Below are 27925 nucleotides of genomic sequence, written 5' to 3'. Positions count from 1 at the left end.
ATAGGGGGTTTGAGCAGGTATATTACGGAGACAAAATGAATAGGGAGACAATTTTGTGTCTCCCTAACGTTTCAGCATGTATTTTACGTACTTTCCAAACAGATCAGCTCAGTTCAACACATATCGGTTGCATCCGTTTTTCCCCGCTTGTTTCATAGCCTGGTCCATTATATTGAGGGGGTCAATAAATTGCAGATAATCAAAGGGACATTTTGTCTCCCTATATTTGGCGTAGTTACAAAACTACATTGTGGAGACTTCATGTTTTTTCTTAATTACTAAAAAACTAGGCTCTATATTTTCATTATATTACATGTGGGGGTCTTTTTTTCGTATTTGTGAGAAACTGACACAGAATTTAAAAAAAGTTTTGGCTCCATGTTAAATATACACCCCTTTTGGAACAAAATTTTGTCAAAAAATCGTGACGTCATCACCCCCATATATCAGTGCATACTAAATGCACGTACATGCAATGTGCATGTGCTGCGCTGTCATGTCGATGTACCAGAGGCTATACTGATGATGTGATGTCTTCTATCACAACGAGATCAGAGGAGCGGACCCCTATTCGCTGCAAAACATCCTGCAAGACGAGAAGAGTGCTTCTTAAAAGGTAAAATTGTATTGCCTCTTTTCTAGTTCTGACCTTAGTTTATAAGTTATGACAGGAAGTACGATAGTTTACTTTTTTCCCCTTATTTCCCCCCCCCAACTTTCAACTCACACTCACAGAAACTTCCATATGTGGGACTGTGTTCAACATGGTTGAAACCCCGGCTCTGAGGCTCTGTGCCACATTATTCTGACTCTGAGACAACAACGTAGTCTGGTAGTCATGTGTTGAGAAAACTATTCCTTTTTTTTTATGTATGCCCAGATTTCTGTTAAGCTGGACAAACTAGTAGTAGTACTGGCTATAGTATATCGTGGTTTAGGTCCTAGCTGGGCCTGGCCTGGAGGACTCCTATTTTCACAGCACCAAACTTACGGCAATTTCGATGGATTTCTCGGTCTACTAATCTTGAATGGATTTCCTTTGTTTACGATGCGAAACTCTATTTAAAAGCGGTGATTTCTTGGGTTTTCTTTCCACCACGCGTTTTCCCATAGACTTTCTAGAAACAATAATCACAGTGTCGGACAAGAATCACGGAAACATAGCTAGAATCTAGAGTCTAGAGCAGAGCGTTTCAAATTTTATAATCGCAATAGCAAGATGACAAAAACACATAAATTGCTTCCACACATCATCAGTAAAATCAAAAACTGTATACTATTAAGACAGTTGAATAATTCCACTCTCTTTACTTACTCGTGAAATAAGGCTCTGCCCTGTACAAACCTATGTATAGCGCCTTCCATAGAGTTGTACAGGGCGGAGCCTAATATCACGAGTAATTAAAGAGAGATGAACTTCGCCAACTCTCTTTACTTACTCGTGAAATATGGCTCCGCCCTGTACAAACCTATGTAGCATGTTCCATAGGTTTGTACAGGGCGGAGCCTTTTTTCACGAGTAAGTAAAGAGAGTTGGCGAAGTTCATCTCTCTTTAATTACTCGTGATATTAGGCTCCGCCCTGTACAAACCTATGTAGCGTCTTCCATAGGTTTGTACAGGGCGGAGCCTTATTTCACGAGTAAGTAAAGAGAGTTGAAAATTTATTTTTCATAATTACTTGATAATTATGCAGTTTATTTTGTTTGGGCGGTTCTTGCTGTAGTATTCTGACGAAATAAATCCAATCTCATATTTATTTAGATTTATTTCGTCATAGGAGTTTATAGGAATATGGAAAATATTCCTATATCTCCGCTGACGAAATAAATCCAATCTCATATTTATTTAGGTTTATTTCGTCAGAGGAGTTTGGGAATGAAACATTTTAAGAATTTTCGTTCTGACGAAAAAAAACCCAATATTCCCAAAAAGAGAAGTAATCTTTGTTAGTTTGTGGAAGCAGACACGCGACGGAGTGCAGATTCATATCGGTCGCGATTTGACTTGTTAGCTGGTTGGAAGTTGTCCGGTTCGAACTGTCCCTCAGAGCCTAATTTCACGATAATGCCGTAGTACTGAGCAGAGTTGTAGAGAAAATGAGAAGCTTTGCTCTGCCTTGAGTTTGACATGTTTGAGTTTGATGAAAATTGACTTGTATGATTATGTCAAATCGTCAAATCGATGCTTGTTTTCTCACCCATACTTAAACTGTTATTGTTAAGTTACTACTAGTCCAAGAGAACTCTAGATAGAGACATTTACATTAACATTTGGACGTTTTTTTTTAACATGTCATACCTTGAGTCCATAGACCGTCCATACCTATACTAGTATACTATGTGTAAAATACTTTGTATCTTACACATACATACGGCCACACACGCGAAAGTGCCTCTGTTCTTTACGCTAGCATCTGGTCATTTCCAATGACAACGCATTGTCAACTGGGTCAAAGTGAATTCGCTCATACCCCTCAAGCAATCAATTCCAAGCCAAACGAAAAAAATAACGCATGGCGGCAATTATGTGATTGTTCTGTGCTGCACACTAACTGAATAGGAGGCCCAGCCTGTGCTAGATCGATAAATCTATCACTATCATTGCCTCGACATCATAATTTGTATTTTTGGTGGTCGGCTGCTTCTAGCGATAGATGCGAACGATACACTGGGCAGTACGGGCCGAAAGAGCTCGGGTGATAGGGATACATGTATATCACTTACGGAATCAAGTCGATTTCCAACCATAAAATGCCATATTTTGGCACTTGGAATCAACTGTATGGTGCAATAAATATATTTTGGGCTACTATAATAGTTAAACTCATCGATCTCGTGTCTTGCTTGAATGTTATTCCATAACCACGGCGATTTTGCAGATTTTCATAGCATTTTCCATCACTCGTTTTCGTTTATCGCGAGATTTTTTCTTCAGATTTCGTTATAACGTGCATCTCTATGGCGGTAATAGTTTCCGCCATAGAGATGCATGTTATAATATGTTAAAAATGTTACGACCTTGTCTTTGCCGTTTGACAAGGCCATCACAGCTGAAAAATGAGATTAATCGTGTTTAGTCTTGTTTCAGCCACAAAGGTTTGTCAAGAGGCTTACATTGTCCAAAGATCAGGCAGTCAATTTTGATTCGAAGCTCGAGCAGATTAAAGCTAAGTCATATTCCCTCTTTTCGCTTTTGATGTTTTAATTGTTATTGCAAGTTTGTTTTGTTTTGCATGCCCATTGACGCATTATTTTAGTTTATTACCTGTTAGTAGAATTAGAAGACTTTTAATTATTAGATTTCGTCTTTTTCCCGTTTTCTCATTTCATTTTTCAGATTTTAGTACCAGATTATTTTAACATGTCTACATGTATGTACAGGCAAGCGCTAGTTAATAATCATATCAATAATCATAAACCTGTTGGAGTTATTCTAACTTCTAATCATCATGATCTTGAACAAATCAAACATTGGTCTTCTGTTTATCGATTTGATTATGTAGTTTGTTTCTATGATGGTGTTTATTTTATTTTTTATTTTAATGGTTCTGAATTCTATACTTATGAATACTTTGTAAGATGTGTTATGGGGCTATGGGGGGTAACTTTTTATTCATAAATCATGATCCAAGTGTAGGGGCATATTGGTAAATTCAGGGGTTTTTCCCTCAGGGTATAATTTTTTTTTTCTTTCTTTTCTTTTTGCAGTTCTTATCCTTTTTTTTTAGTTTCCTTTTTCATCCCAATTTTTTTTTTTTTTTTTTATATTCCCGTTTCTTTTTTTTTTCTCCAGTCTTTCTTTTTTTTTTTTTTTTTTTTTTTAGATATTCCTATCTTGTAATGTTTTCATCCTATTTTTAGTTCATTATTTCCCTCTACCTTTCTTTCTTTTTATTTCTTCTTTCTTTTTTTTTCTTTCTTTCGTTTTCCTTTTTTCTGTTCTTTTCTGTCTTTTCCCCTTTCTTCTTCCTCTTATATTTGGTGCGAACGTACACATCTTTTCACTCATTTTAGATTGACCTCAGGGTTCACGAGTGATCCCTGAGGTTACTCCAAAATGAGTGAAATGAAATGAGTGAACAAATATTCACTAAAAATCTACTCTAATCTCACTCTGAGTTCCATTCTTCTCTTCATTAAACCACTTCAAAGTAATGAGATTTTACCATATATTTTTGTTTACTTTTCATTATTCAAATCAGGTCTAGCATTTTTGAATTTGCATCATCTATGAATAAAATACATGTAATTTTGAAATAGCATGGACACAAATCTGACAAGGGAGGGGGGGGGGGGGGGGGGGACGACGACATGTCCCCCACATTTTTCTGGCTTCCTAGTATCTTTATACGGAAATGATGACCGTCTTCAGACATTGATGAGTTTTTTGTCTGCGTTTGTCAGCAATTTCCTAGGCATGCAGGAAAGGTACCCCTGCCATGTACGCCCCTTCCACCCACTTTTCAGCTTTTTCGCGACTTGAGCGACTCTACAGCCGCTGTGTAGACTGGCAGCGGACAGGAAAACAAACAAACAAACGGGTACATGCAAGACAGTTCACCATAAATATAAATATATGATCTTGATTCTGTTGAGTGGTAGATGTGAGATGTCATCTTTTCTTTCCACTCTAGATTTAAAGATATCCTCCAGGATGTTCATGTTTGTCCACAGTCTTATTTGCTATACACGTCATAATCATCATCTTTCTCTACCTGAATTTGTCCTCCTCAATCGTGAAGAATTTCTGCTTTAACATGAATCTGGTCGAGCAGCAAACATCTTTTTATTTCCACTTCAAAATCTAGGATATCCTCCAGGATGTTCAAGTCAAAAATAGTGGGTTTGTTATGTAGACTTGTTATGTAGACTTCTTGGTTAGTACTTTACTAAATGTAGCTGGGTCAAGAAAGTAATAAGCTCCACATATCTTTGCTTGAGGTTCAGGAGTTTATTGGTGTAACTAAAACATCATGCTTATGCTGTGCATGCTAGTGGTCAAGTGCAACTTACCACTCTCACATGTCCAGTACATAAGGCAGTGTATGAGGATTGAATGTGTGCATGGCTAATTACTCATTAAATACATCACACACTCTGTGTGCCAAGAGTACTGTATTGAAGAGTGCTTTCTGCATGGTTGCTTCTGAATGAATGTGCATGGCTGTTTAACAATGAGCACATACAGGTGTAAGTTATATTCAAATTAGGAGTGCTGCATAACTTCAGCTCATAACATTACATCTCCCTTTCTTCAAAATAAACAATACAAGTTTTTACTCTTAACAGTTAAAAACTTTTCATCCTCTCATCCCGTCCATCTTTGCTTCTTGTTTTACTTACAAGTTTAGCACTTGACAAATGTCTTGAAAATAAATTCTGTTCAACCTTTCCCCTACTCCCCATTTAAACAAATTTAAAAAAACTAGAATCCTCAAAAGAGTGAGGATGATACCTATCAACTGGTTTTACACATCCAGTATACAAGTCGTAAAACAAAAATGATGCTTTTCACTTGGAAAGGGTTACCTTGATCATCAGCATAAATACAGTTTTTCTCATTATTCTTTAAAACTATATCATTTTCTAACGACTGGTTTGTCACATTGTATACCAAACTGTATAAATCAATGAAATAAAATTCACTTTGCTTTTATACACAACACATTGTTTTCCTTTAGCATGTGTAAGTACCAAAACAAATAAAGTTACTTCCGTTTAGTATACAGTTCACAGTTACATGTAATTCATGTGAACCTTGGTACTAGATTTGTATGTTTGTAATACCTCTTTCAAATCATGTCAATGTGAACATTTTTGCACAATTAAGATTTACATAACACTTGATGCATTTATCTCCTGTGTGAGTTTATACAAAAATAGACAACCAGTTTTCAATCTTTTAGTTGTATGAAAACAATGGAACAATATATTGTACTAAAATAAATAGCAAAAAAATACAAAAACATATATATAGATATATACTTTCTTCACGACTAAGAAGGGAGAGGTTCCAGAACTTCACCTTCGATCACAGGTCTTTACCACCCGTGTCCCTACAATGTTGTGATCCAATGTTGAACTTGGTCGATATATGAATGTCAACTGAGTCATTATTGTCTTAAAAGTTCAAGTTCAGTCTGAATTTGTGCTTCTTCATCAGTTACATCTCAAAATCATCATACTTCTTAGGGCGTTGAGTGTTTCGCGATGAACGTTGTCTTCGAGGTGGAGTCTCCTCCCGTCCTGGGCTTCGAGGTGGAGCCTCCTCCCGTCCTGGGCTACTTCGAGTCTCGGGGAATGCACGATGTGGAGTGCTCAACTGCTCATCGTGGTCAGTGGATGAGGCACCTTCATCACCTGGACCGTTGCTATCATCACCCCTGGGAACCTCAGTTGTAGACTGGTCGGTATGGTCAGGTCTTATGTGCTGCCTGTTTCTTCGTAGGTAACTTCCCTCAGGGCTCTGGAGAATGTAGGAGCGCTGTCCCTCGGCCCTGGTATCAACTGTTGCAGGACACCACCGTCTGGACACTGGGTCGCGGTATCGTACATCTTGCCCAAGGTAAAGCTCTGGCAAGTCAGCTCTTCTGGCATGTTTGTCAAAATAGAACTTTTGACTATTCTGTCTTTCCTGCAGCTGATTGTAGATGTCATCAGCATCTGGCTGTGTTCTCTGCAACTTGGCTGGGAGTGTGGTTCTCAACTGGCGATTCATGAGAACTTCAGCTGGACTTGGTAGCTTCTCTGATATGGGAGTTGTACGCCAAAGAAGTAGTGCTAGCTGAATGTCTGAAGTCTTCTTCATGATACCCTTGATGGTTCTGATTTGTCTCTCTACAAATCCGTTGCCTTGTGGTCGTCTGGGGGACGATGTAGCATGTTCAAAACCCCATGATTCTGCAAACGACTTGAACTGGTAACTGGCATACTGGGGTCCATTGTCGCTCACCACCTTTGCTGGTATGCCATGCTCTGCAAACACTTGTTGCATCATAGTGATTACAGCACTGCTTGTTGCTTGGTCTGGTAACTGGCGAACCACTGGGTACTTGCTGTAGTAGTCCACCACAATTAACCATTGTTTGCCTTTGAGTTCGAACATGTCTGTTGCCACCGTGCTCCAGGGCATCGTGGGAATGTCGTGTGGCTGGAGTGGTTCTGGCGTTTGTGCTGGTTGATGTTCCTGGCATCTCACACATGACTGCACCACTCTGTCAATGTCTTTGTTCATGTTACTCCAGAACACCTTTCCTCTGGCCAGCAACTTTGTTTTTTGTTGGCCTAGGTGACTGGTATGGAGCTTTTCCAAGATGTCTGGTTGCATCTGCTTGGGAGTGACCACTCTGTTTCCCTTGAGAATTATACCGTCGCTTACTGTTAACTCATCTCGGTAACTCCAGAACTTTCTCAACTCTGGTTGCACTTGCTTCACCGTATCAGGCCAGCCCGTCACAATAACTTCCATCAGTGCACTTAGGACTTTGTCTTGTCGTGTAGTGTGTTTCAGCTCATCTACTTTCCTTGACGAGAACTGCACCAGATCTACTCTCAGATCAAGTTCAACTGTTTCATTGTTGTGAGTGCTTGGTAATCGTGAGAGACTGTCTGCGAGCAGGTTGTCTAGTCCTGGACGGTGTGTGATCTGGAAGTTGTATCCCTGTAGTCGAATCAACATCCTTTGAAGCCTTGGAGGGGCTGCTGTGAGAGGTTTGTCCATAATCATCAGAAGTGGCTTATGGTCTGTGATTACATGGAATAGCCTGCCATAGAGATATGTGTGAAAACGTTCTACTCCAAACACAATAGCAAGCAGCTCTCGTTCAATACACGAATAGCGTGTTTCAGTTGAAGATAGGGCTTTGCTTGCGTAAGCTACTGGGCGGAGTCTACCTTCCTGGTCATGCTGTAGGAGTGCAACTCCTAACCCTTGAAGACTTGCATCGCACTGCAAATACACTGGGGATGTTGTGTCGAAGAACTGGAGTAGTGATTTCTCTGAAACTTCTTGCTTGAGTTTCTCCATGGCTGCTTGATGATGTGGTTCCCAGATGAAATCAGCCTCTTTCTTAAGGAGATCTCTCAGAACTGCAGTCTTTGTGCTGAAATCTGGGATGAAGTGAGACAGGTAAGTAATGAAACCTAGGAAATGCTGCAACTCAGCCTTGGTGCTCGGAGTCGGCATTCCTGCGAGGTCAGCTACCTTCTGGGGATCTGGCTGGATACCATCCTTTGAGTATCGATTACCAAAGAAGTTGATACTCGTTTGCCTGATATGGCACTTGTTTGAGTTCAGTGTGAGGCCTCTCTTTGCTGCTATTTGCATGAAGTTGAGAAGATTGCGGTCATGCTCTTCTACTGTACGCCCAAAGATTACGATATCATCTGCTATGCATTCTGCCCCTTTACAGCCTTCTAGAACTCTGTCCATCTCCAACTGGAAAATGTCCTGACTTACACTGAGTCCAAATGGTAGGCGACAGAAGACATATCTTCCAAAAGGTGTCTGGAATGTGGTAAGTCTTTGGCTGGCCTCATCTAACTTAACTGACCAGTAGCCGCACTTTGCATCTAACTTGGAGAAGTGCTGCATGTTGTGAAACTTGTGATTCAACTCCTCCAAGGTCTGCTGTTTGTAGTGAGGTCTGATAAGTGCCTTGTTCAATCTGCGAGGGTCTAAGCAAATGCGAATGCTTCCATCCTTCTTGGTGACATATGTGATTGAGTTCACCCATTCGGTTGGTTCGATGATTTGCTTGATCACACCCTGGCTCTCCATACTGTCCAGTTCTGCCTTGACTTTGTCTTTCAAGGCAATAGGCATCTTTCTAGGAGCGTCGACATGACTTGGAACGTTGGGGTCAACTGTCAAGTGATGTGTGGTACGAAATTCTCCAATCCTATCGAACTGCTGTGGAAAGAGTTGTACTAGAGCCTGGACACCACTGACTTGCGTTTCAATGTTCAAAGAGCAATGGAGAGTAACTAGTCCAAACTCTACAGATGACTGGAGACCAAGTATCACTGGGCCGTTGGACTGAACTACGTAAAATAAGGTATCAGTCCATGCTGTGTCTCCATACTTGCAGGGAATAACAACTGTTCCATACTGACCAATCAGCGTTTCATTGTAAGCTGAAAGGATTGTGCCCGCATCTGGTAGATTTCGTGGAAAACCTTGACGATCAAGCTGCTCTGGATACATGTTTCTGAAAGTTCGAAGTGGCAGTGTATTCGCTTCTGCTCCTGTATCCACCTTTACTTTCAGGTCATGGACACCTGGTTTGTCGTCCAATTTGATGTCCAAGTGTGCAATAGCTTCATTCCTCTTCACAGAGTCAATGATAATCGTGTCAAAATGAAACCTGTCAAATCGTTGTGGTAATGTACCCAGTTCACTTTCAGATTCGGTGTGTTCCTCTCGCACGTTATCCACCTGTTTGGAACGTCGTGATGGGTGTTGGCGTTCATCCACCCCCCTCTTCTTCCGGGAAGAAGCATAAGACTTATGATATTTCTGTGGTTGTTTGAGCTTGGTTGATAGGCACAATTGAGCATAATGTCCTTGCTTATTGCACGAGAAGCATGTAACACTCGCTGCTGGACAATACTCCTTGCCGAATCTATGTTGTCTCCCACAGTTCTTACATAAACTCTTAGGTTGTTTCTGCTGTTGCACTGCATCTATGCTCTGTGTTGGATGATACAGAGACTGGAGGGTTTGGACATGTGACTTTGATGCTTCATACGTCCTTCCTAGCTGTAGAGCACCCTGTAGTGTAAAGTCCTTCTTTGTAGTAAGTAGGTCTTTCCGGAAATCTGCGATGGGTGTGCTGGCAATAATCTGTTCAAGGATTCGCTCATCCAACTCCTTGTGATCAAATTCGCATTTACGAGCTATTTGTCGACATCTGTTTATGAAATCGTCCAACTTTTCATCTGGCCTCTGCATTGTTCTCGACAACTTCAGACGACATACTCGAAAATTGTCTTGCGGTTCTAGTTGCTCCTCAAAACGGTCTAGGATGATCTTCGCTGTTTGTTCAGACTCTGATAATGTCCAACAATTGTATCGCTGAAGGCCCTCTTCACCCGCAGCAAGTAGAATGATAGGAACTTCATCCTCTTTAGGTGTGTGCTTAGCCAAAAAGTATAGGCTCAATCTTTGTCTGAACATACGAAAAGCTTCAGCAAGGTTTGGTGCACCCCAATCCATTCGTGGAATATGATCAGCCATGTTAATGTTACTTCAATGCTGTGCTTCAGAAAAAGGAACAAAATGCTGGAATGTGTCACCACTCACCCTCAGGCATCAAACAAACTAACTGTTCATGGAATTATGGTGTCCAACAAATTCCTATGTGTTTCTCCTGAACAAGGAAAAATCCAAAATGGCTGCTGCTGTGCTGCAAAATCCAAAATGGCTGCTGCTGTATAGCACATGGTACTGTACTGGTAGTCTGGCACAAAAACTGGCACGTTGAAGACTTGCACTCACCGCTTGCCACCATGTCAAAAATAGTGGGTTTGTTATGTAGACTTCTTGGTTAGTACTTTACTAAATGTAGCTGGGTCAAGAAAGTAATAAGCTCCACATATCTTTGCTTGAGGTTCAGGAGTTTATTGGTGTAACTAAAACATCATGCTTATGCTGTGCATGCTAGTGGTCAAGTGCAACTTACCACTCTCACATGTCCAGTACATAAGGCAGTGTATGAGGGTTGAATGTGTGCATGGCTAATTACTCATTAAATACATCACACACTCTGTGTGCCAAGAGTACTGTATTGAAGAGTGCTTTCTGCATGGTTGCTTCTGAATGAATGTGCATGGCTGTTTAACAATGAGCACATACAGGTGTAAGTTATATTCAAATTAGGAGTGCTGCATAACTTCAGCTCATAACATTACAGTCCACATAGTCCTATTTGCTACACTCATCATAATCATCTTCCTTCTCCACCTTGAAAGACAGAGTCTGTTTTAGCGTGAATAGGGAGTGGTGGCGCGGTAGACCTGACCACTGCCTCCGCCGCCGCTCGAGTGAATGATGGTGGTGGAGGCGCTGCTGCTGGTGTCTCGTCTCGTTGATGCTCTTCCAGAGGGTGTCCCGAGGCTGGTGTGGAATGTTGGCCACACCACTTGTTTCTTCACAGCAGCCTTTCGTCATAAAATAGCCTCGGTGACGTCAATATCTTTGCCGCCTTCCTTGAGATCTACCGTCTCGATCTTTCCTAGGATCTCAAAGTCTGCAACGAATGTCATCTCCATGTCCAGCTCGAAATAGTCTATTCTTTTTATGACTGCAATAATATTGATTTCATTCTGGACCAAGTAGTTAGTTTGCAAAGACCCATCCAAGATCACCCCAGAGAGGGTAAGATCGTGGAGGGCAACCAGGACCCCAAACAAAATCAGTGTTATGTTCCATCTGCAGACATATTGTATGACTTCTCACCATGGCGATGAATCTTCCTACTGGAGATGGTCTGGGTTGACGGACGAGGCCAGGTTGATCTGCAGACAGTAGTTACATGTATTCTTGTTGGCGTACTGAAACAGGCAGTACATGGGGTTCAGGACTTCGTGGGACAGCATAAAAAACCAATCCCTAAAAATACCAAAACAAATACATTTTTAGATATCATAACTAAACAACAATTTGGGTTGGCAGAAGAGGTCAGATTAAACAGATCTATAATACCAAGTCCCAGACTTTAAATAAGTCTCAGGACAACAAGACCTATCCAAATAGCCAATGTCTGAAAATGACCCTAGTTGGGGTTACAAACAAAATAAAGATCATAATTTTCTTAATATGCTGTAGGTGTTGGAACAGGCAGTCATACATTGGCCAGCCAGCAGCCATCAGTGTCCAGCAGTAGGCAGCCACTGGTATCCAGCAGTAGGCCACTACAGAGTCAGACAATGCAGACCCAGAAAAGTATGTACAATCTGATAAAATTTTCTGCTTTAACATTTTTAAAGATGCATAATAATTGCAGTGCAGTTGCAGTTGCTGTAGGCAACAAAATGTTCATGTTAGCCAGCTTGAAGAGGAGCTGCTTATTAAAGAGATTCTGTACTTAAAAATTCAGGGTTCAAGACTCATTTGCAATATAAGAAAATAAAATAGTGCACCTTTTTAAATTCAATTGACACCCTGAAAATTAAACATTTGCCATGCTATGTCAATGCGCAAGCTAATATTACTCCGTGTAAGATTGCACATCAGAGTGTTTTTGTAGTTGAACTGACATTTTCTTTTTTGCATATTTCTTTTTTGGACTGTCTAGGTACAATGGTTGGTCAAAGAAGGAAGCGTATAAAGCCTGACAAAGAAGCAGAGATATATATCAGAAAACAGGAAGACAAACAAGGTTTTGTTGTCAAGGAAATTCCTCTGAAAGGTAAGGGGTTCTAATATCTTTGTTATTTGTTTGTTTTTGTTTTTATTGTACAGTGCTTGTTTAATGGTTAACACAACTACAATGATTCAATACATGTACCATGTATGTTCTCAATGGTCATGGGACACACGCTGCCAATTTTACCCGAAAATTCACCTTTTCATTGCATGGACCTGTCTTTTTCGACAGCTCCTCTCATGCATAAACACACCTTCCCAAACAGCTCCCTTTAGAAACTGGAAACATTTGACTGCATGCAGTAGACTGGTATGTGGGGCTCCGCCTTTTCGCATTCCTCAATTATTGCTTCGATAGTTGATTTAATAATTTTCCTGTACGCATTCTTGTATAATTCATAATTGGATCCACACATTTAGTTCTAGATTTGAAAGCTTTAAGCCCAATGTTAAATCCCTTTTGTTTAAACTTGCATTTGATTGATTTGTCTTTGAGTTATGTTCTTTTTTGGCATTTCAGTGCATTTTGAAAGCCTACATGTAGGTAGGGTGGATATACATACTTTAGCATAGCACCCATATTCATTAATATTTGGTGGAGGAGGCTAAACTTAAAAGTTGTATATGACACTGAAATTCCATAAAGTAATACTGTAGACTTTCAAATTTCCAAGCTGGAGGTAATGACAGATATGCCAATTCCTTGGCCTTGGCCTTTAACTTTTTACATTCAATGTTACACCAAAATGTTTCTCTACTTTTTTGCTACCTCCTTACCAAATTTCAACTTAATTGGTAATTCCTAGATGGTGAAAGTAGGATTTTCAGATAGAGTTCATTGACCTTTGACCTTTGACCCTGGGTGAATATGGCCAAAATTCCAACTTGCTCGCTGGTACGACAAGTGGTACCTTTGGACCAAGTATGATCAAAATTCATTCAGGATTTCTTGAGTCATCACGTAAACGAGGTAAAAGTAGTATTTTTTGATAAAGTTGATTGACCTTTGACCCTGGGTGGATCTGACCCAAAATCTAATCAGATCGTTGGCACGTCATGGGGTACCTTTGGGCCAAGTATGATCAAATCCATTCAGGAATTCTTGAGTTATCACGTAAACGAAAAATCCGGACAGACTTACGGAATGACGGACGGACGCACAGTGGGCCAGAATGAAAACAAACTGCGCCAAAACTATTTTTGTGCTTTACGTCAGTGCAGACAGCTCCTGTGCACTCAAGTGTAGTTTCTTTTTTCCCCATTGTCAATGCATTTTATCCCTATAGAAATGAGCTAAATTACACAAAACATTGCTGAACATTTATGTTTATAACACAAAAAGTTGCAAGTAGTACCAGCTAATAGCTAAAAGCCCATATGCAAAAATATTGGAATCTCACATTCACCATTTAAGACTTTTGGCACAGTTTGATTTCATTCTGACCCTCTGTAGGATGGACGGACGAACAACCCGAAAACATAAAGCCTCCGGCACCTTCCGTGCGGAGGCATAATAAAACATGAATTTCAATCTGACTGCTAGATTCAGTAACTCAACATCATTCCAAACATGTCAAATTTATTACAATTTCATACCTTTAAAATTCTCTAAAATTTGTTTTTTTATGTGGAACTGGCCATGATCAACATGAAAGTGCCCATGCTTAGTGTACAAAATATTTTCTGTGAGGCTCAACTATACATGTGCTTAATGTGCTCTCTTATTCCAGGAAGAGGAGTAGTGACTACAGAGGAATTTGACAATGGAGATTTCCTCTTGCAGTATCCAGGAAAACTACTACCTGAAAGTGTGGCTGAAGCTCTGGAGGAGGATGAAGGCCATCCAAGTGTTTTTCGGTATTTTTTCTCATTCAAGGGAAAAACCAGCTGGTGAGTCACTCTTGGAAATTAACTTCCATACAAACAAGAATGATATTTTCTTGCCCTATGCCTTAGGCAAGTGTTGACTATAGAAAAGAAAGAGTGAAGACGAAGGATGCTTAACTTTCTCCAGTATTACTAGCATAAAGCCTTGTTACCAAATGGGACACAGAAGTGTTTATTTTTTTTGCCAGGTTTATTCTGACTGCATGAAAAATGTGCTTTTGAAGGATAAGTCCTCCCTTAGAAAATTCACCTTTATGAAAAATTAGAAAAATCAGATGAACAGACACTTAAAAATCAATACAAATAGTTACATTTTATGCAATAACAAAAGTAGGCATTTTCTAGGGCAGAATGGAATTGCCCATAACTGTAGTAACAATCCTGCCAAGTTATTCTGCTTGAACCTTCTTCGTTAAAAAATTATGCTATTTTGATTAGGGGGGGGGGGGGGACTTACTTTTTTTGTTGGGATTAGAATGACCCATGTACAAACATCTTACAAATTTGTTTTCCCCTCACTGGAAACCTCACTTCTATTTTCACTTTGAATTTTATAGATCCGTGGAGACTAATGATATGTCCTCCTTTTTCAGTTATGATGCCACAGAGGAAACAGAAAAGGGGCCTTCTTATGGAAGACTTGTAAATCATGGGGAGCCACATGAGCGCAACTGTAACATGAAGGTTATTTCTGTGGAAGATGTACCGTACTTGTGCCTTTTTGCCTCAGAGACCATAAGAGTTGGCAGTGAGCTACTTTATGATTATGGTTTACCAGATGCAAAGCTGCCATGGAAACATATGGTGAGTAGTTAAAGGGGACTTTTTTTATTTTGTTTTGTTTTGGGTTGTTTTTAAAGGAATACTCTTCATGGCAATGTAAACATAATTGTTATGCCTACGCTCACAGAAGGTGATGCCGGAGGCATTATGTTTTTGGGTGTTTCGTCCATACATCTGTACGTCCAAAGTCCGTCCTGTTTTCGTTGTGATAACTTAAGAACTGTTAGATGTATTGATTTTAATGTTGGGTCATATGGGACAATGATCTAATTAAATTGTGGTCATGAGGTCAAGGGTCAAAGATCACAGAGGTCTTTATACATGAAAATAACTTGTTGCGATAACTTGAAAATGGTATGACATAGAAATTTTAAACATAGATTATGTATGGCACTGGGAGGCAGACTGATCTGATCAGATTTGGGGTCATTAGGTCGAAGGCCACGGAGGTCATTGTTTACATGAAAATGGCACATTCACACGATTACTCAAGTACAATTTGATATATCAACTTTAATCGGAGATCATGTATATAAATGGAAGGCACATTTAAGGGAAGTAGGTTTTGGGGTCATTAGGTCAAAAGTCAAAGGTCATGTGGTCATTGTGTAAATGAAAATCGCTTGTTCTTGCGATAACTCGAGAATGGTTTAACATATCAACTTAGAAGTGAGATTATGTATGCACATACAAAGGGCAATAATCTGATAAGAATGGGGGTCATGAGGTCACAGATCAAAGGCAACAGAGATTGAATGCATGAAACTAGCCCCTGGTTCTTGGAATAACAGATAAACCATTTGACCTATAGTAGTATAGGAGAGGTCATTATTTGACAATTTCTTCAATAAGGCATGTAACATACTTCTGATTGCACGCAGCAGTTGAGTATCCATCTAGTTGTACAAGATGTACTGCATAATGAAAGTAACTAATAACTTGCTGCACAGCTGCAGAACAAATTTAAGAGAAAAACACAGATTTTTAAAAAGGTAAATTAAAGAACTGAGATAAAACATAAAAAATAGTGAGAGAGAAATGATAAACTCTTATAGATTAGTGAGAGTTGCACCTGTACTTCCTAATAAATTTCATGTGATTTGTGCAAAAAAAAAAGTATTTGCCCTATTTTAGATGAATTTTTTTCAACCTGACAGGGTGAATTAACTTCCACTTCCTAACAAACATTTTTGTAAATGCATTATAACTTGGGTACAGTCAATAAAATTCTGGTTTGAGTGAAAATTGGTTTCATGTGATTATTTATTTTTATTATAATTATTATTATTGTTATTATTCATTTATTTATTTATTTATTTATTTCTCACCAGGAGCAGCCCCCGTCTCCATCTAGCAGCCCACTTGATACTTCTCACCAGGAGCAGCCCCCGTCTCCATCTAGCAGCCCGCTTGATACTTCTCACCACGAGCAGCCCCTGTCTCCATCTAGCAGCCCACTTGATACTTCTCACCAGGAGCAGCCCCTGTCTCCATCTAGCAGCCCACTCGATACTTCTCACCAGGAGCAGCCCCCGTCTCCATCAAGCAGCCCACTTGATACTTCTCACCAGGAGCAGCCCCCGTCTCCATCTAGCAGCCCGCTTGATACTTCTCACCAGGAGCAGCCCCCGTCTCCATCTAGCAGCCCGCTTGATACTTCTCACCAGGAGCAGCCCCCGTCTCCATCTAGCAGCCCACTTGATACTTCTCACCAGGAGCAGCCCCCGTCTCCATCTAGCAGCCCACTTGATACTTCTCACCAGGAGCAGCCCCCGTCTCCATCTAGCAGCCCACTTGATACTTCTCACCAGGAGCAGCCCCCGTCTCCATCTAGCAGCCCACTTGATACTTCTCACCAGGAGCAGCCCCCGTCTCCATCTAGCAGCCCACTTGATACTTCTCACCAGGAGCAGCCCCCGTCTCCATCTAGCAGCCCGCTTGATACTTCTCACCAGGAGCAGCCCCCGTCTCCATCTAGCAGCCCGCTTGATACTTCTCACCAGGAGCAGCCCCCGTCTCCATCTAGCAGCCCGCTTGATACTTCTCACCAGGAGCAGCCCCCGTCTCCATCTAGCAGCCCGCTTGATACTTCTCACCAGGAGCAGCCCCCGTCTCCATCTAGCAGCCCGCTTGATACTTCTCACCAGGAGCAGCCCCTGTCTCCATCTAGCAGCCCACTTGATACCTTGTCTCAAATTGTCCCTGAATCACATTACTTGCGGATGCCAAATGTCAGTGGAAAATCTGGACATAAAATAACAGCTCGGTTTTCAAAACTAGACTGTTTAAATGAAGTTGACAGCTTCTCTGATTCAAGTGATAATTCTGTTTTAGACCCCACTTATGAATATGATCTTGAAAGTGAAAGTGAATCTCATGATTCTCTGCCTGAATGCATAGAAACTTCATCTGTCAATGAGGATGTGGCCTCTGGAGCCGAGTCCAATAAAGCTGAAAGTGTAATGTTTGAACTACCACAGAAGAAAGCCAAGAGAAATTACTCAAAGCCATCAAGAGTTTGCCCGTTCTGTCACAAGAGCTGTGGAGAGAAACTAACCAGACACATAACACAAGTGCACAAACATGAGAAAAGTGTGAAAGATGCTTTGAAGCTCCCAAAAAAGGAAAGAAATGTGGCCATGTCTGTATTCAAGAAACAGGGAATTCTCCATGCCAACCAAAATCAAATAAAAAAAAAGGACCCACAATACCAGAGAGAGCGAAAATGCAATACAAATGATAAAATGACTATTTGTGGGTTATGCAAAGGTTTTTATTCAAAACCTTACTTCAAACGGCATAAGAGGTATTGCAGAGGTGATACCGCTGCAGAAGCTTGTGCAGTGCCAGTATCCTTACTGATGTCAAATGTCCAAGTCAATGAGGATGTCTCTGAATTCACCACTGAAATATTGTCAAAGTTTCGTGATGATGAGATTGGTGAAGTCTGCAGAACTGATGAAGTCATTACCAACATAGGGCAACGATTGTGGAGTAAGGAAAGGAGCAAACGGGACAAAAGGTCCCAGGTTCGGAAATCTGTCATGGCTAGCATGCGCAGGCTAGCTTCACTATATGCATTATTCAAGCAGCAGCATGCAATCCATGGGAACTCAGTCCTTCAAAATGGAAATGCAGGAGACATGTTTGATAGGCTTCATTTTCATGCTCTAAGTGAAGCCATTACTGTGTACACTACTGGTGAAGAAAGTGGACAGTTAAAATCTGGTTTGAAATCTGGACTCTACTACCTTCTGAAATTAGCATGCAAATTCACAAAAGCTACATATCTGTCAACAGGAGATGACAGAGGTGCCGAAGAAATTGACAAGTTCATCGCAGTCCTGGAACTGAATCACAGCTTTCTATTTGGAGATGCGACATATGCCATTAATAAGAATCGGCAAGTCAAGCTCAGAAAGCCGGATGCGTTGCCTCTTGAGGCTGACATGCAGAAGCTAAGGACATATTCTGTTGATGGAGTTCAGGAGATAGTCAGCGATGAATATCTTGTATGGGATATCCATAATTTCAAGAACCTACGAGACATGACTGTCTCCAGGCTAACATTGTTTAATGCTCGAAGAGGTGGGGAGCCGTGCAGGCTGAACCTGAGTGAATGGGAGGAGGCCAATGCAGATGTATGGATTGACAAGCAAAGAGCAGAGGACATAGATGATCCTCTAGAAAGGGACATGCTTCAAAATTTCAAAGTGGCGTATCAGACCGGGAAAGGAAACAATCACCTAGTTCCTGTTTTGTTTCCCAAAGATACAGTGGAAGCAATGCAACGTTTGTGCGACCCCGAAGTCAGGGAGATGGTTGGCATACCAAGTGATAACACATACGTCTTTACATGCACACAGAAGTCGATGTCCCATGTCACAGGCTGGCATGCACTGAATAGCATATGCAAGGCAGCAGGCATCGTGAACAAGGCACAAATCAATGCCACTAAAAATAGACATAGAGTGAGCACAATGTACGCTGCCTTTGAGTTGCCCGAGGCCAAGAGAGCTTTGTTTTTCAAGCACATGGGACACTCAGGAATGATAAATGAGAATATTTATCAAACTCCATTGGCCATCCAGGAAGTAACGCAAGTTGGAAGTATTCTTCAACACATAGATTCTGGTAAGAGCATTTACTACTCTTTTGCATTGGTTTGGTCTTTATTTTCAATTTCAATTACCCATACATAACTACTCATCAGGGTATTTTATAAAGGGGTACTTTTTTGTTATTTTTAAAACAGTTAGTTAAATAGATTTGTTGTACATACACAGTATATCCCCTTCAATAATACAAATGCAATCTATAAATCCACATAAACTTTACATCGATAATACCAAGTCCCAGACTTTAAATAAGTCTCAGGACAACAAGACCTATCCAAATAGCCGATGTCTGAAAATGACCCTAGTTGGGGTTACAAACAAAATAAAGATCATAATTTTCTTAATATGCTGTAGGTGTTGGAACAGGCAGTCATACATTGGCCAGCCAGCAGCCATCAGTGTCCAGCAGTAGGCAGCCACTGGTATCCAGCAGTAGGCCACTACAGAGTCAGACAATGCAGACCCAGAAAAGTATGTACAATCTGATAAAATTTTCTGCTTTAACATTTTTAAAGATGCATAATAATTGCAGTGCAATTGTAGTTACTGTAGGCAACAGAATGTTCATGTTAGCCAGTGAAGATGGAAACAAAGTGACATACCAAAATACCTCACGTCTGCATGTATAATCTTCACAGAATACTTTTGAGTTAAATGTTTTTTTTTCCCCCAAAAGCAACAATACCAAATGCCATTTTTTTCTTTCATCTTAAAATGATAATTGAGTTGCATTTTATACAGTAAGGTTCATTATATTTTTCAGGCCAACGAAGAAGATGTGTGCCTTTTGTTGAGAGTCAGAGTGACAGTGATGACCCAAGTGAATCCGGCTATGCCGAGGAAGGAATGTACAGACTAGGCCTGCACATATATATAAATCAGTCATATGTTTGTGTCGAAAGGTCCTGAAGCTTTGTTTTCAAGTACATCTACATTGGAGACTGAGGCATACTAAATGAAATTAATTAACAAGCATTGAATCATGCCCAGAGCACTTCATATGTGTAAAATGCATGATCTCAGACTTTAAATAAGGCTAAAAATAACTAGCCTTTTTAATTCTTATATTTCTATAAAAAAATAAAAAAAATCTTGACATGCTGTAGGTGTTGGAACAGGCAGTCATACATTGGCCAGCCAGCAGCCATCAGTGTCCAGCAGTAGGCAGCCACTGGTATCCAGCAGAAGGCCACTACAGAGTCTGACACTTAACACCAAGAGAAGTATGTAAATTCAATTGAATTTTTAAAGTTTATTAGATAAGCGTAATAACAATGTTTATGCTTGCTATAGGCATTATGCAGAATGAGGACATGGTTACTCGTGTTGAAGAAAATAAATCCTCATGCCATAATAGTCCACCTTATAGAATGCTTTCAAGTTTAGTTATCTCTACTTCTCTAAAGCAATATCAAGGCTGTAATTTTCATTTTTCTTTGAATAGCCTTTTACCAGACAATGTTCTTTGCATTTTCCAGGCCGACGCAGAAGACCAGTGCCTTTTGTTGAGGAAAGTGAGAGTGACTGTGAAAACGCAAGTGAATCAGCTAATGCCAAGAAAGGTATGGATCTATTCTGCTAGTGTGAGTGATATAATCACATGACACTGTGATTAAAGGGACTGTACATTACTGGTTGAAGTGGGGATACATGTATTGAACATTCCTAAGTGAGATAAATACAAAAATAAATCTACAAAATAACCACTTATAAAGTAAACAATATTGCTTTCCTCATTAGTTATTTAAATTACACTACTTAATGGACTGTCAAACATACACATTTTCAGTTATTACTAGAGAAAATGGGTCGGCAAATCTTCGATATTTTCTCCGAGAAATAATATTTCTCGGATCCCGTCTCGGAATCGGCTCGGAAGCGATTACCGCCGAGCTCTCGGATCAGATCCGGATCGGATAACAGCATTAGTTTTGGACAGTCATTTTTTTATTCATGTAAGCTCCATCCTTTAGTGAATAAACTATGTTAAGGGTGTCAGCTACATATTTGCACACACTGAAACAGCAGCCATCTGTGTAAAACAGACATATCCCATGCATTGCTTTGATGACTTCTTTAAAAAGCTAACACTCACTTTGCATTTCATATTTGCTTGAAAAGTACAATTTCCTCAAGCAAAGGCAAATTTAGGGCTGTTCAAATTTTCTAGTTGTATGTACCTTTATATCCACTCGCTGCCAGTGTGTATTTGTTATGACTTTGGATTACTTTTATTGCAGCCCGCAACTACACAAGATGGAACAAAGCTCATTCAGAATTGGTTGCCAAGCATTTCAGTGACATCATTAAAGGAAAATCTTCAAGATCTATCCCAGGTTAGTTCGCCTTGTATTGTTTATAGAAGTGGCTTTGTGTGTGACAAAAATCAACGAAACAGACTTTGTCAGCTCAGTATATCTACAAAGCTGTGCTTAGGAGGGACTCGGAATACACTTTTTATGCCTCCGTCCGTCCGTACGTCGCGTTATCTGAAGAACCGATTGATGGATTCCTACCAAACTTTGGTCATGTATGTATCTTGCAGGGCCGATGAACTGATTAGATTTTGGGGTCACGAGGTCAAAGGTCAAAGGTCACAGGGCTCATTATGTATGCAAAAACAGCTCGTGATCGCGTTATCTCAAGAACCAATTGATGGATTCCTGCCAAACTGTGGTCATGTATGTATCTTGCAGAGCCGATGAACTGATCAGATTTGGGGTCACAAGGTCAAAGGTCACAGGGCTCATTATGTATGCAAAAACAGCTCGTGATCGCGGTATCTCAAGAACCGATCGATGGATTCCTGCCAAACTTTGGTCATGTATGTATCTTGCAGAGCCGATGAACTGATTAGATTTGGGGGTCACGAGGTCAAAGGTCAAAGGTCACAGGGCTCATTATGTATGCAAAAACAGCTCGTGATCGCGTTATCTCAGGAACCAATTGTTGGATTCCTGCCAAACTTAGGTCATGTATGTTTCTCGCAGAGCCGATGAACTGATTAGATTTTGGGGTCATGAGGTCAAGGTCAAAGGTCATGGGGCTCATTATGTATGCAAATAGCTTGTGATCGCATTATCATTTGAACAGATTGATGGATTCCTGCCAAACTTAGATCATGTATGTATCTTGCTTATCTTCCAATGAACTGAGTAGATTCTTGGGTCATGAGATCAAAGATCAAAGGGTCATATATGTATATGAGAAATTGGTTGTAATCACAATATTCTGAGAACCTGTTAATGGATTACAAGAAAATTGAATTTGAAAAATTTCTTCTGTTTTGGTTTGTAAACTTGCTCTATGACGGAGGCATCTTTCTCGACTGCGCGCAGTCGAAGTTCCATCTAGTTCCTACATGGGGGAGAGGGGGAGGGGCACGTGGGGCAAAAATAACATGTTTCTTTTGGGGGGGGGGGGCATCTGGTTGGATCACACATCCCAAGTTAAATGGGAATGTAGTGTTTTCACATGCCATTCTTGGTGTATTAATGATTGATTAGATTAGATTTACCATTTTTAAATTGAATGAATGCAATCTTCTATCAATATGATCAATAAGAGTGCATCTCAAAATTTGTATCTGTTTTATCAAATTACTATGTAGGGAAAAAAGAAGTTGAGACGTTTCTGAAAGAGTACCAGCTGAGGTTCACTTGGCAGGCAGTCCGCAACAAAGTAATGAACGAGCGGGTGAAATGGGCGTGCATTCTGGGGAAAAGAGCCGCAAGCTTTCAGTGAAGACTGGTACAAGCTGCTCGATGCTTTGCTGTAGCAAGAGTGAATAAGACGCAACTGTCTAATATCATATATGAGTGTCCATGGAGCTTGCTTTATTGAGCAGCACAATGATGGTGACTGATTTTCTTTGACTTATGGGATGTGAATCACATGCTGTTTTCACTGGAGTGTTCTGTTTTTTCATCGACTGGGACGAATACTTGACATAAAACTTTGGCTGATACAGCTAATTAGTACACGTAATTCTATGGAGATAAATCTCTAACGTTTTTTCCTTCGAGTTGTCTTAATATTCGAGTTACACAAGATCAGCATGTGCGGTTTCTACTGTATTTCATTCAATAAAGTTTGTATTCTTGGACTCACCAAACATTGTAGTGTTGTACATGTATAATTTATTATTCCTCAATATTTTGAGCTTCAGTATTTTAGGTGTCATAAAATGACACTTATACCTGGTTTTGTTTCAAATGTTTCTCTGATGCTTAGATTTTGTTTTGTTTTTAAATATTTGAAGAAATTGTAGTGTAATAGAACTTCTTGAGCCTTATTATATCAAGTTGTAAGAATGTCAGTTTATCTCTCTTTTTCCTATTCCTGGTTGCTTTTGGACTATTCAGAACTCTGGGAGCACTGCCATTACAATGTGAACACTATGCTGTTACAGAAAAGCATGTAAAAAGTATTGTTTTTCACAGGATGATGATGTATGTGTTTACCATGAAAAGGTTATCAAAATTGCAATTATCAGGTAAAAGTCTATACTTTTACAATATCTTTACTTTCTTAGGGTGGGAAAAATTTGCCAAATAACATGTTTAGGGTATCCTGAGACCGAAGTATAATTACTTATTAATGGTCTTTTTTGAAATTTCATGTGGTGGTCTTCACTTTATTTTATGACAGTGTCTCATAAAATGAAACTTGCATGTATACTTGGTTTTGTTTCAAATATTTCTCTGAAGTTTACATCAGAATATATTATGTAAATGATAATTATAATACCAATAATAATAGATAAAAAGAAACAAAATTGTAGTAGGGCCCCCTAAAAAATGTTACCCCCACAGGGCCCTTATGGGTGCGTCGTGTGTCGTCCATTGTGCGTAAACTTTGTACATTTTAATCTTCTTATCCAGAACCAATGATAGGATTCCAATCAAACTTGACAGGAATCATCCTCAGGGGTATAGGAACCAAAGTTGCTAAAATGGTGGGCATGGCCCCTAGGGGGCCCTGGGGGATGACGCCAAATGTAAAAAATATGTTAATTGTAAACATCTTCTTCTTAAGATCCAGAACTATGGTGTAAAGATACCTCTATTGATACAGAATGAAAGTTGTTCATGACATTTCTTTGGATAGCCCCTGAGGGGGTCCTGTGGGGATAACATGTTGGGGGGAACTACCAGGTGAAATGAGCATTTTTTCTACTTCTTTTAAATAAATGATTATATTTCATCCAAATGTGGTTGAAATCATTCTAAAGTGTAGGGGATCCATAGTTGCTTATAAATTACAATTCAGCCCCAGGGGCCCAGTTGAAGGTCCCCAAGAGTAATAAATTATGTAAATGCCAAACATCTACTCTAGATCCAGAAGTAAGCCATACCTGGTATTATGCTTACAGATGCCTCAATTTATGAAGAATACACATTGTTCATGACATTTATGTGGGTGGCCCCTGAGGGGCCAAGTGGGGGTAACTTGGGGGGGGGGGGGGGGGTGGCCTCCAGGAGAAACGAACATTTTCATATCTCCTGTGGGTGCCAGAGAGAACATGCGCCAGATGTGAATTGATCGACCTCGGGTGAACGTTGTGCCCCCCTAGGGCTCTTGTTTGTTTCAGATGCTTCTCTGTTAATGAGATTTTTTATTCTCTCTTACAATCTATTGTAAAAAGTTGCAATGTTATAAAACTTCTTTGTGTGTTAAGTTGAAATGGCATTTATATCAAGTTGTTAGAATGTTTCTCATGTTTGTAAATATGGAAATCCTGTTAATTCTGGTTGATGTTTGAGGATTCAGAAGCCCAGATGCACTGCCATTCACGATGTGGACAGTGCTGGTGTTTTTTTTCAAAGAAGGATGATGTATATGTTTATGTGAAAAGTTTATCAAAATTTGCAAATATCAAAGTAAAAGGCTATACAGTACAATGTACTTTAAAATTAGCGCTATCTTTTGAGGGTTGGAAAACCTGATCAAATAATATGTCATTAGAGTTTCCTTAGACTAAAGTACATGTATAATTTATTATTCACAGTCCATTTTGAATTAAGAAAGTGTGATGAGGCATTAGAAAATATGCATAAGGTATTTCATGAACGCAGGATATAATTCTGAAATTTCAGTCATTAGTACAGAATAAAGAACGGCCATTCCGACAATTTAACACCTTCTAAAATTCTGTTTTATCTGAAATTTAGGTCATTTGTTTTAACATAACATTCATATAGAAGTTTTAAATGTACAGGGGTCTCCTACACACCAGGAATCTCCTTGTTATGCCTCCGCCACCGAAGGTGGTGCCGGAGGCATCATGTTTTCGGGTTGTCCGTCCGTACGTCCGTACGTCCGTCCGTACGTCCGTCCGTACGTCCGTCCGTCCGTCCGTACGTCCGTCCGTCCGTCCCGTTTGACCGTTATCACAATATCTCAAGAACCATTTAAGATTTAAACTTAAGACTCGGGAATAGTATTTATCACCATAGGAAGACGATCTGATTAGATTTTGGAGTACGTAGGTCAAAGGTCACAGGTCACAGAGGTCAACTTATGAAATTCCTTGTATTGAGTTTGTTAGCGCGATATCTCAAGAACCATTTGAGATTTAAACTTAAAACTTAAGGATAGTATGTATCACCATAGGAAGACGATCTGAGTAGATTTTGGAGCACGTATGTCAAAGGTCAAGGGTCACAGAGGTCAACTTATGAAATTCCATACATTGAGATTGTTATCATGATATCTCAAGAACCACTGGAGATTTAAACTTCAAACTTAGTGATAGTGTGTATCACTATAGGAAAACAATCTGATTACATTTTGGAGCACGTAGGTCAAAGGTCAAAGGTCACAGGGCTCATTATGTATGCAAAAACAGCTTGTGATCGCGTTATCTGAACAACCGATTGATGGATTCCTGCCAAACTTTGGTCATGTATGTATCTTGCAGAGCTGATGAACTGATTAGATTTTGGGGTCACGAGGTCAAAGGTCAAAGGTCACAGGGCTCATTATGTATGCAAAAACAGCTTGTGATCGCGTTATCTGAAGAACCGATTGATGGATTCCTGCCAAACTTTGGTCATGTATGTATCTTGCAAAGCCAATGAACTGATTAGATTTTGGGGTCACGAGGTCAAAGGTCACAGCGCACATTATGTATGCAAAAACAGCTCGTGATCGCGTTATCTGAACAACCGATTGATGGATTCCTGCCAAACTTTGGTCATGTATGTTACTTGCAGAGCTGATGAACTGATTAGATTTTGGGGTCATGAGGTAAAGGTCAAGGTCATGCGGCTCATTATGTATGCAAAAATAGCTTGTGATCGTATAATCATTAGAACAGATTGATGGATTCCTGCCAAACTTAGATCATTTATGTATCTTGCAGAGCCAATGAATGGTTCATAAGATCAAAGGTCATGGGCTCATTATGTATGCAAAAATAGCTTGTGGACGCATTCTCATTAGAACTGACAGATGGATTACTATTTAACTCAGGAAATCTTGCAGAGCCAATGAACTGAGTAGATTTAGGGTCATGAGGTCAAAGATCAAAGGGTCATATATGTTTATGAGAAATTGCTTGTAATCACGATATTCTGAGAACATGTTAATGGATTACAATTGAACTTGAATTTGAAAAATTTCTTCCGTTTCGGTTTGTAAAATTGCTCTATGACGGAGGCATCATTTTCGACTGCGCGCAGTCGAATTCCATCTAGTTTACCATTCATTAGGTAACTTCATATAGTAAATGGTTGGGAGAAAATAACCCAATTATCGGACAAAATTTGCCCAAATTCGCTTTACCCAGTAACATCTGCCCAACTTTTTTTTACAGTGCATGAGGATCGAGCGAGAATTCGGACACAGCCGACCAGACACAGCGACATATACGGGTATCTTAATGTTTTTTTGTCTTTTCTTTCTTTTTCCCTTTTCTTTTGATTCTTTTCTTTCCCTCCACCTTTTCTCATTTTTTCACGATGGCAGCGCAATTTTAACGGCAATAATATAGGTGGAGGGAGGGTGGTGTCGCACCCTACACACCCCTTGTTAGCGACGCACAGTGGGCCAGAATCGCCTCAAAGTGTGCCAAAATTCAAAATTGGCGAATGTGAATTTTTTTTTTTTTTTCATTCGCTTGGGGAAGAAAACATTCTAAAGAATATTTTTCCACCCATATTTTAATATTTAGCGAGTTTTAAAAGTGTCATATACCCCTGCGAACATGGGAAAATCTATATGTTGCTCCAAAAATAATAAAAGTGGCAACTTTACAATAGGTGTTGAGAATTTATGAAGGGAAAAGCAATCAACTTGATACTGCGTGCACTTCTTGCCTATTGGTAACCCAATTAGAGAATACAATGACCAAATTTATGGAAGCTTCATTTTGGGAAAAATGAGCATTAAATTTCACAAAAAAAAGAAAAAATTGCAATTTTTTATAAAAGTAGCATGTTTATTAGGATTCCGGCCGATTCCCGCAGTGATGTTAATCTCAAAATGTCCGCCCAAACCTAAGCTTTCCATGTATGGTATTTCTTTTTGCGAGAATTTGCTACACTGCATGTGCAGGCACTTTTCCTCCCCACGTCCATCGATTATTATTAGGCATAATCGGTACACATTTGTACTGTTTCGTTTACGCACAGCCGATTCAACGCTCGTCCGCGTAACCATGGCAACGCACAGTGGGCCAGGGAGGAACCAAAGTGCGCCAAAACTCGTTTTTGGTGATTTATTTCTCTTCAATTTTCTTCTTGACCAGTTGAACTGTAATACATT

The 27925-nt window shown here is 39.9% G+C and overlaps 2 protein-coding genes and 1 long non-coding RNA gene across 5 annotated transcripts; 1 reads left to right on the top strand and 2 right to left on the bottom strand.

Moving 5' to 3' along the window:
- The first annotated feature begins 513 nt into the window (after nt 1-513).
- LOC105437122 lies at nt 514-25295 on the top strand. Of its 3 annotated transcripts, XM_030992264.1 has the most exons (11): nt 514-616; nt 11829-11945; nt 12298-12411; nt 14099-14258; nt 14849-15059; nt 16370-19172; nt 19511-19627; nt 20263-20379; nt 20635-20718; nt 21397-21492; nt 22767-25295. In XM_030992264.1, the coding sequence occupies exons 2-11, from the start codon at nt 11930-11932 to the stop codon at nt 22898-22900; spliced, it is 3852 nt and encodes a 1283-aa protein (XP_030848124.1). In that variant the 5' UTR covers nt 514-616; nt 11829-11929; the 3' UTR covers nt 22901-25295. The 3 variants fall into 3 exon arrangements, with proteins under 3 accessions (XP_030848124.1, XP_030848126.1, XP_030848125.1); XM_030992266.1 differs by lacking the exons at nt 20263-20379; nt 20635-20718; nt 21397-21492; nt 22767-25295 and adding an exon at nt 19920-20246; XM_030992265.1 differs by lacking the exons at nt 514-616; nt 11829-11945; nt 12298-12411 and having other exon boundaries at nt 14170-14258; nt 14813-15059.
- On the bottom strand, nt 6165-10238 carry LOC115926495 (uncharacterized protein K02A2.6-like). The gene has a single exon (XM_030991253.1). The coding sequence runs from the start codon at nt 10236-10238 to the stop codon at nt 6165-6167; it is 4074 nt and encodes a 1357-aa protein (XP_030847113.1).
- LOC115926836 lies at nt 11128-16476 on the bottom strand. The gene is made up of 2 exons (XR_004065291.1): nt 16367-16476; nt 11128-11612 (listed from the first exon to the last, which is right to left on the bottom strand). It is a non-coding gene; the product is annotated as an uncharacterized LOC115926836 (long non-coding RNA).
- Nucleotides 25296-27925: the final 2630 nt, after the last annotated feature.

The sequence above is a fragment of the Strongylocentrotus purpuratus genome, unplaced genomic scaffold, assembly GCF_000002235.5.
Source record: "Strongylocentrotus purpuratus isolate Spur 01 unplaced genomic scaffold, Spur_5.0 spur5_scaffold_2, whole genome shotgun sequence".
In the NCBI taxonomy this organism is placed as follows: domain Eukaryota; kingdom Metazoa; phylum Echinodermata; class Echinoidea; order Camarodonta; family Strongylocentrotidae; genus Strongylocentrotus; species Strongylocentrotus purpuratus.
This window is presented reverse-complemented; position numbering and strand designations above follow the sequence as displayed.

What these genes read in the sequence shown, in the direction of transcription:
- LOC115926495 (XM_030991253.1), bottom strand. Translation starts at nt 10,238, where the DNA reads ATGGCTGATCATATTCCACGAATGGATTGGGGTGCACCAAACCTTGCT.
- LOC105437122 (XM_030992264.1), top strand. An exon ending in GACAATGCAGACCCAGAAAA is followed by an intron (nt 19,628 to 20,262) that starts GTATGTACAATC and finishes GACATGCTGTAG; the next exon opens with GTGTTGGAACAGGCAGTCAT. An exon ending in GACACTTAACACCAAGAGAA is followed by an intron (nt 20,380 to 20,634) that starts GTATGTAAATTC and finishes TGCATTTTCCAG; the next exon opens with GCCGACGCAGAAGACCAGTG.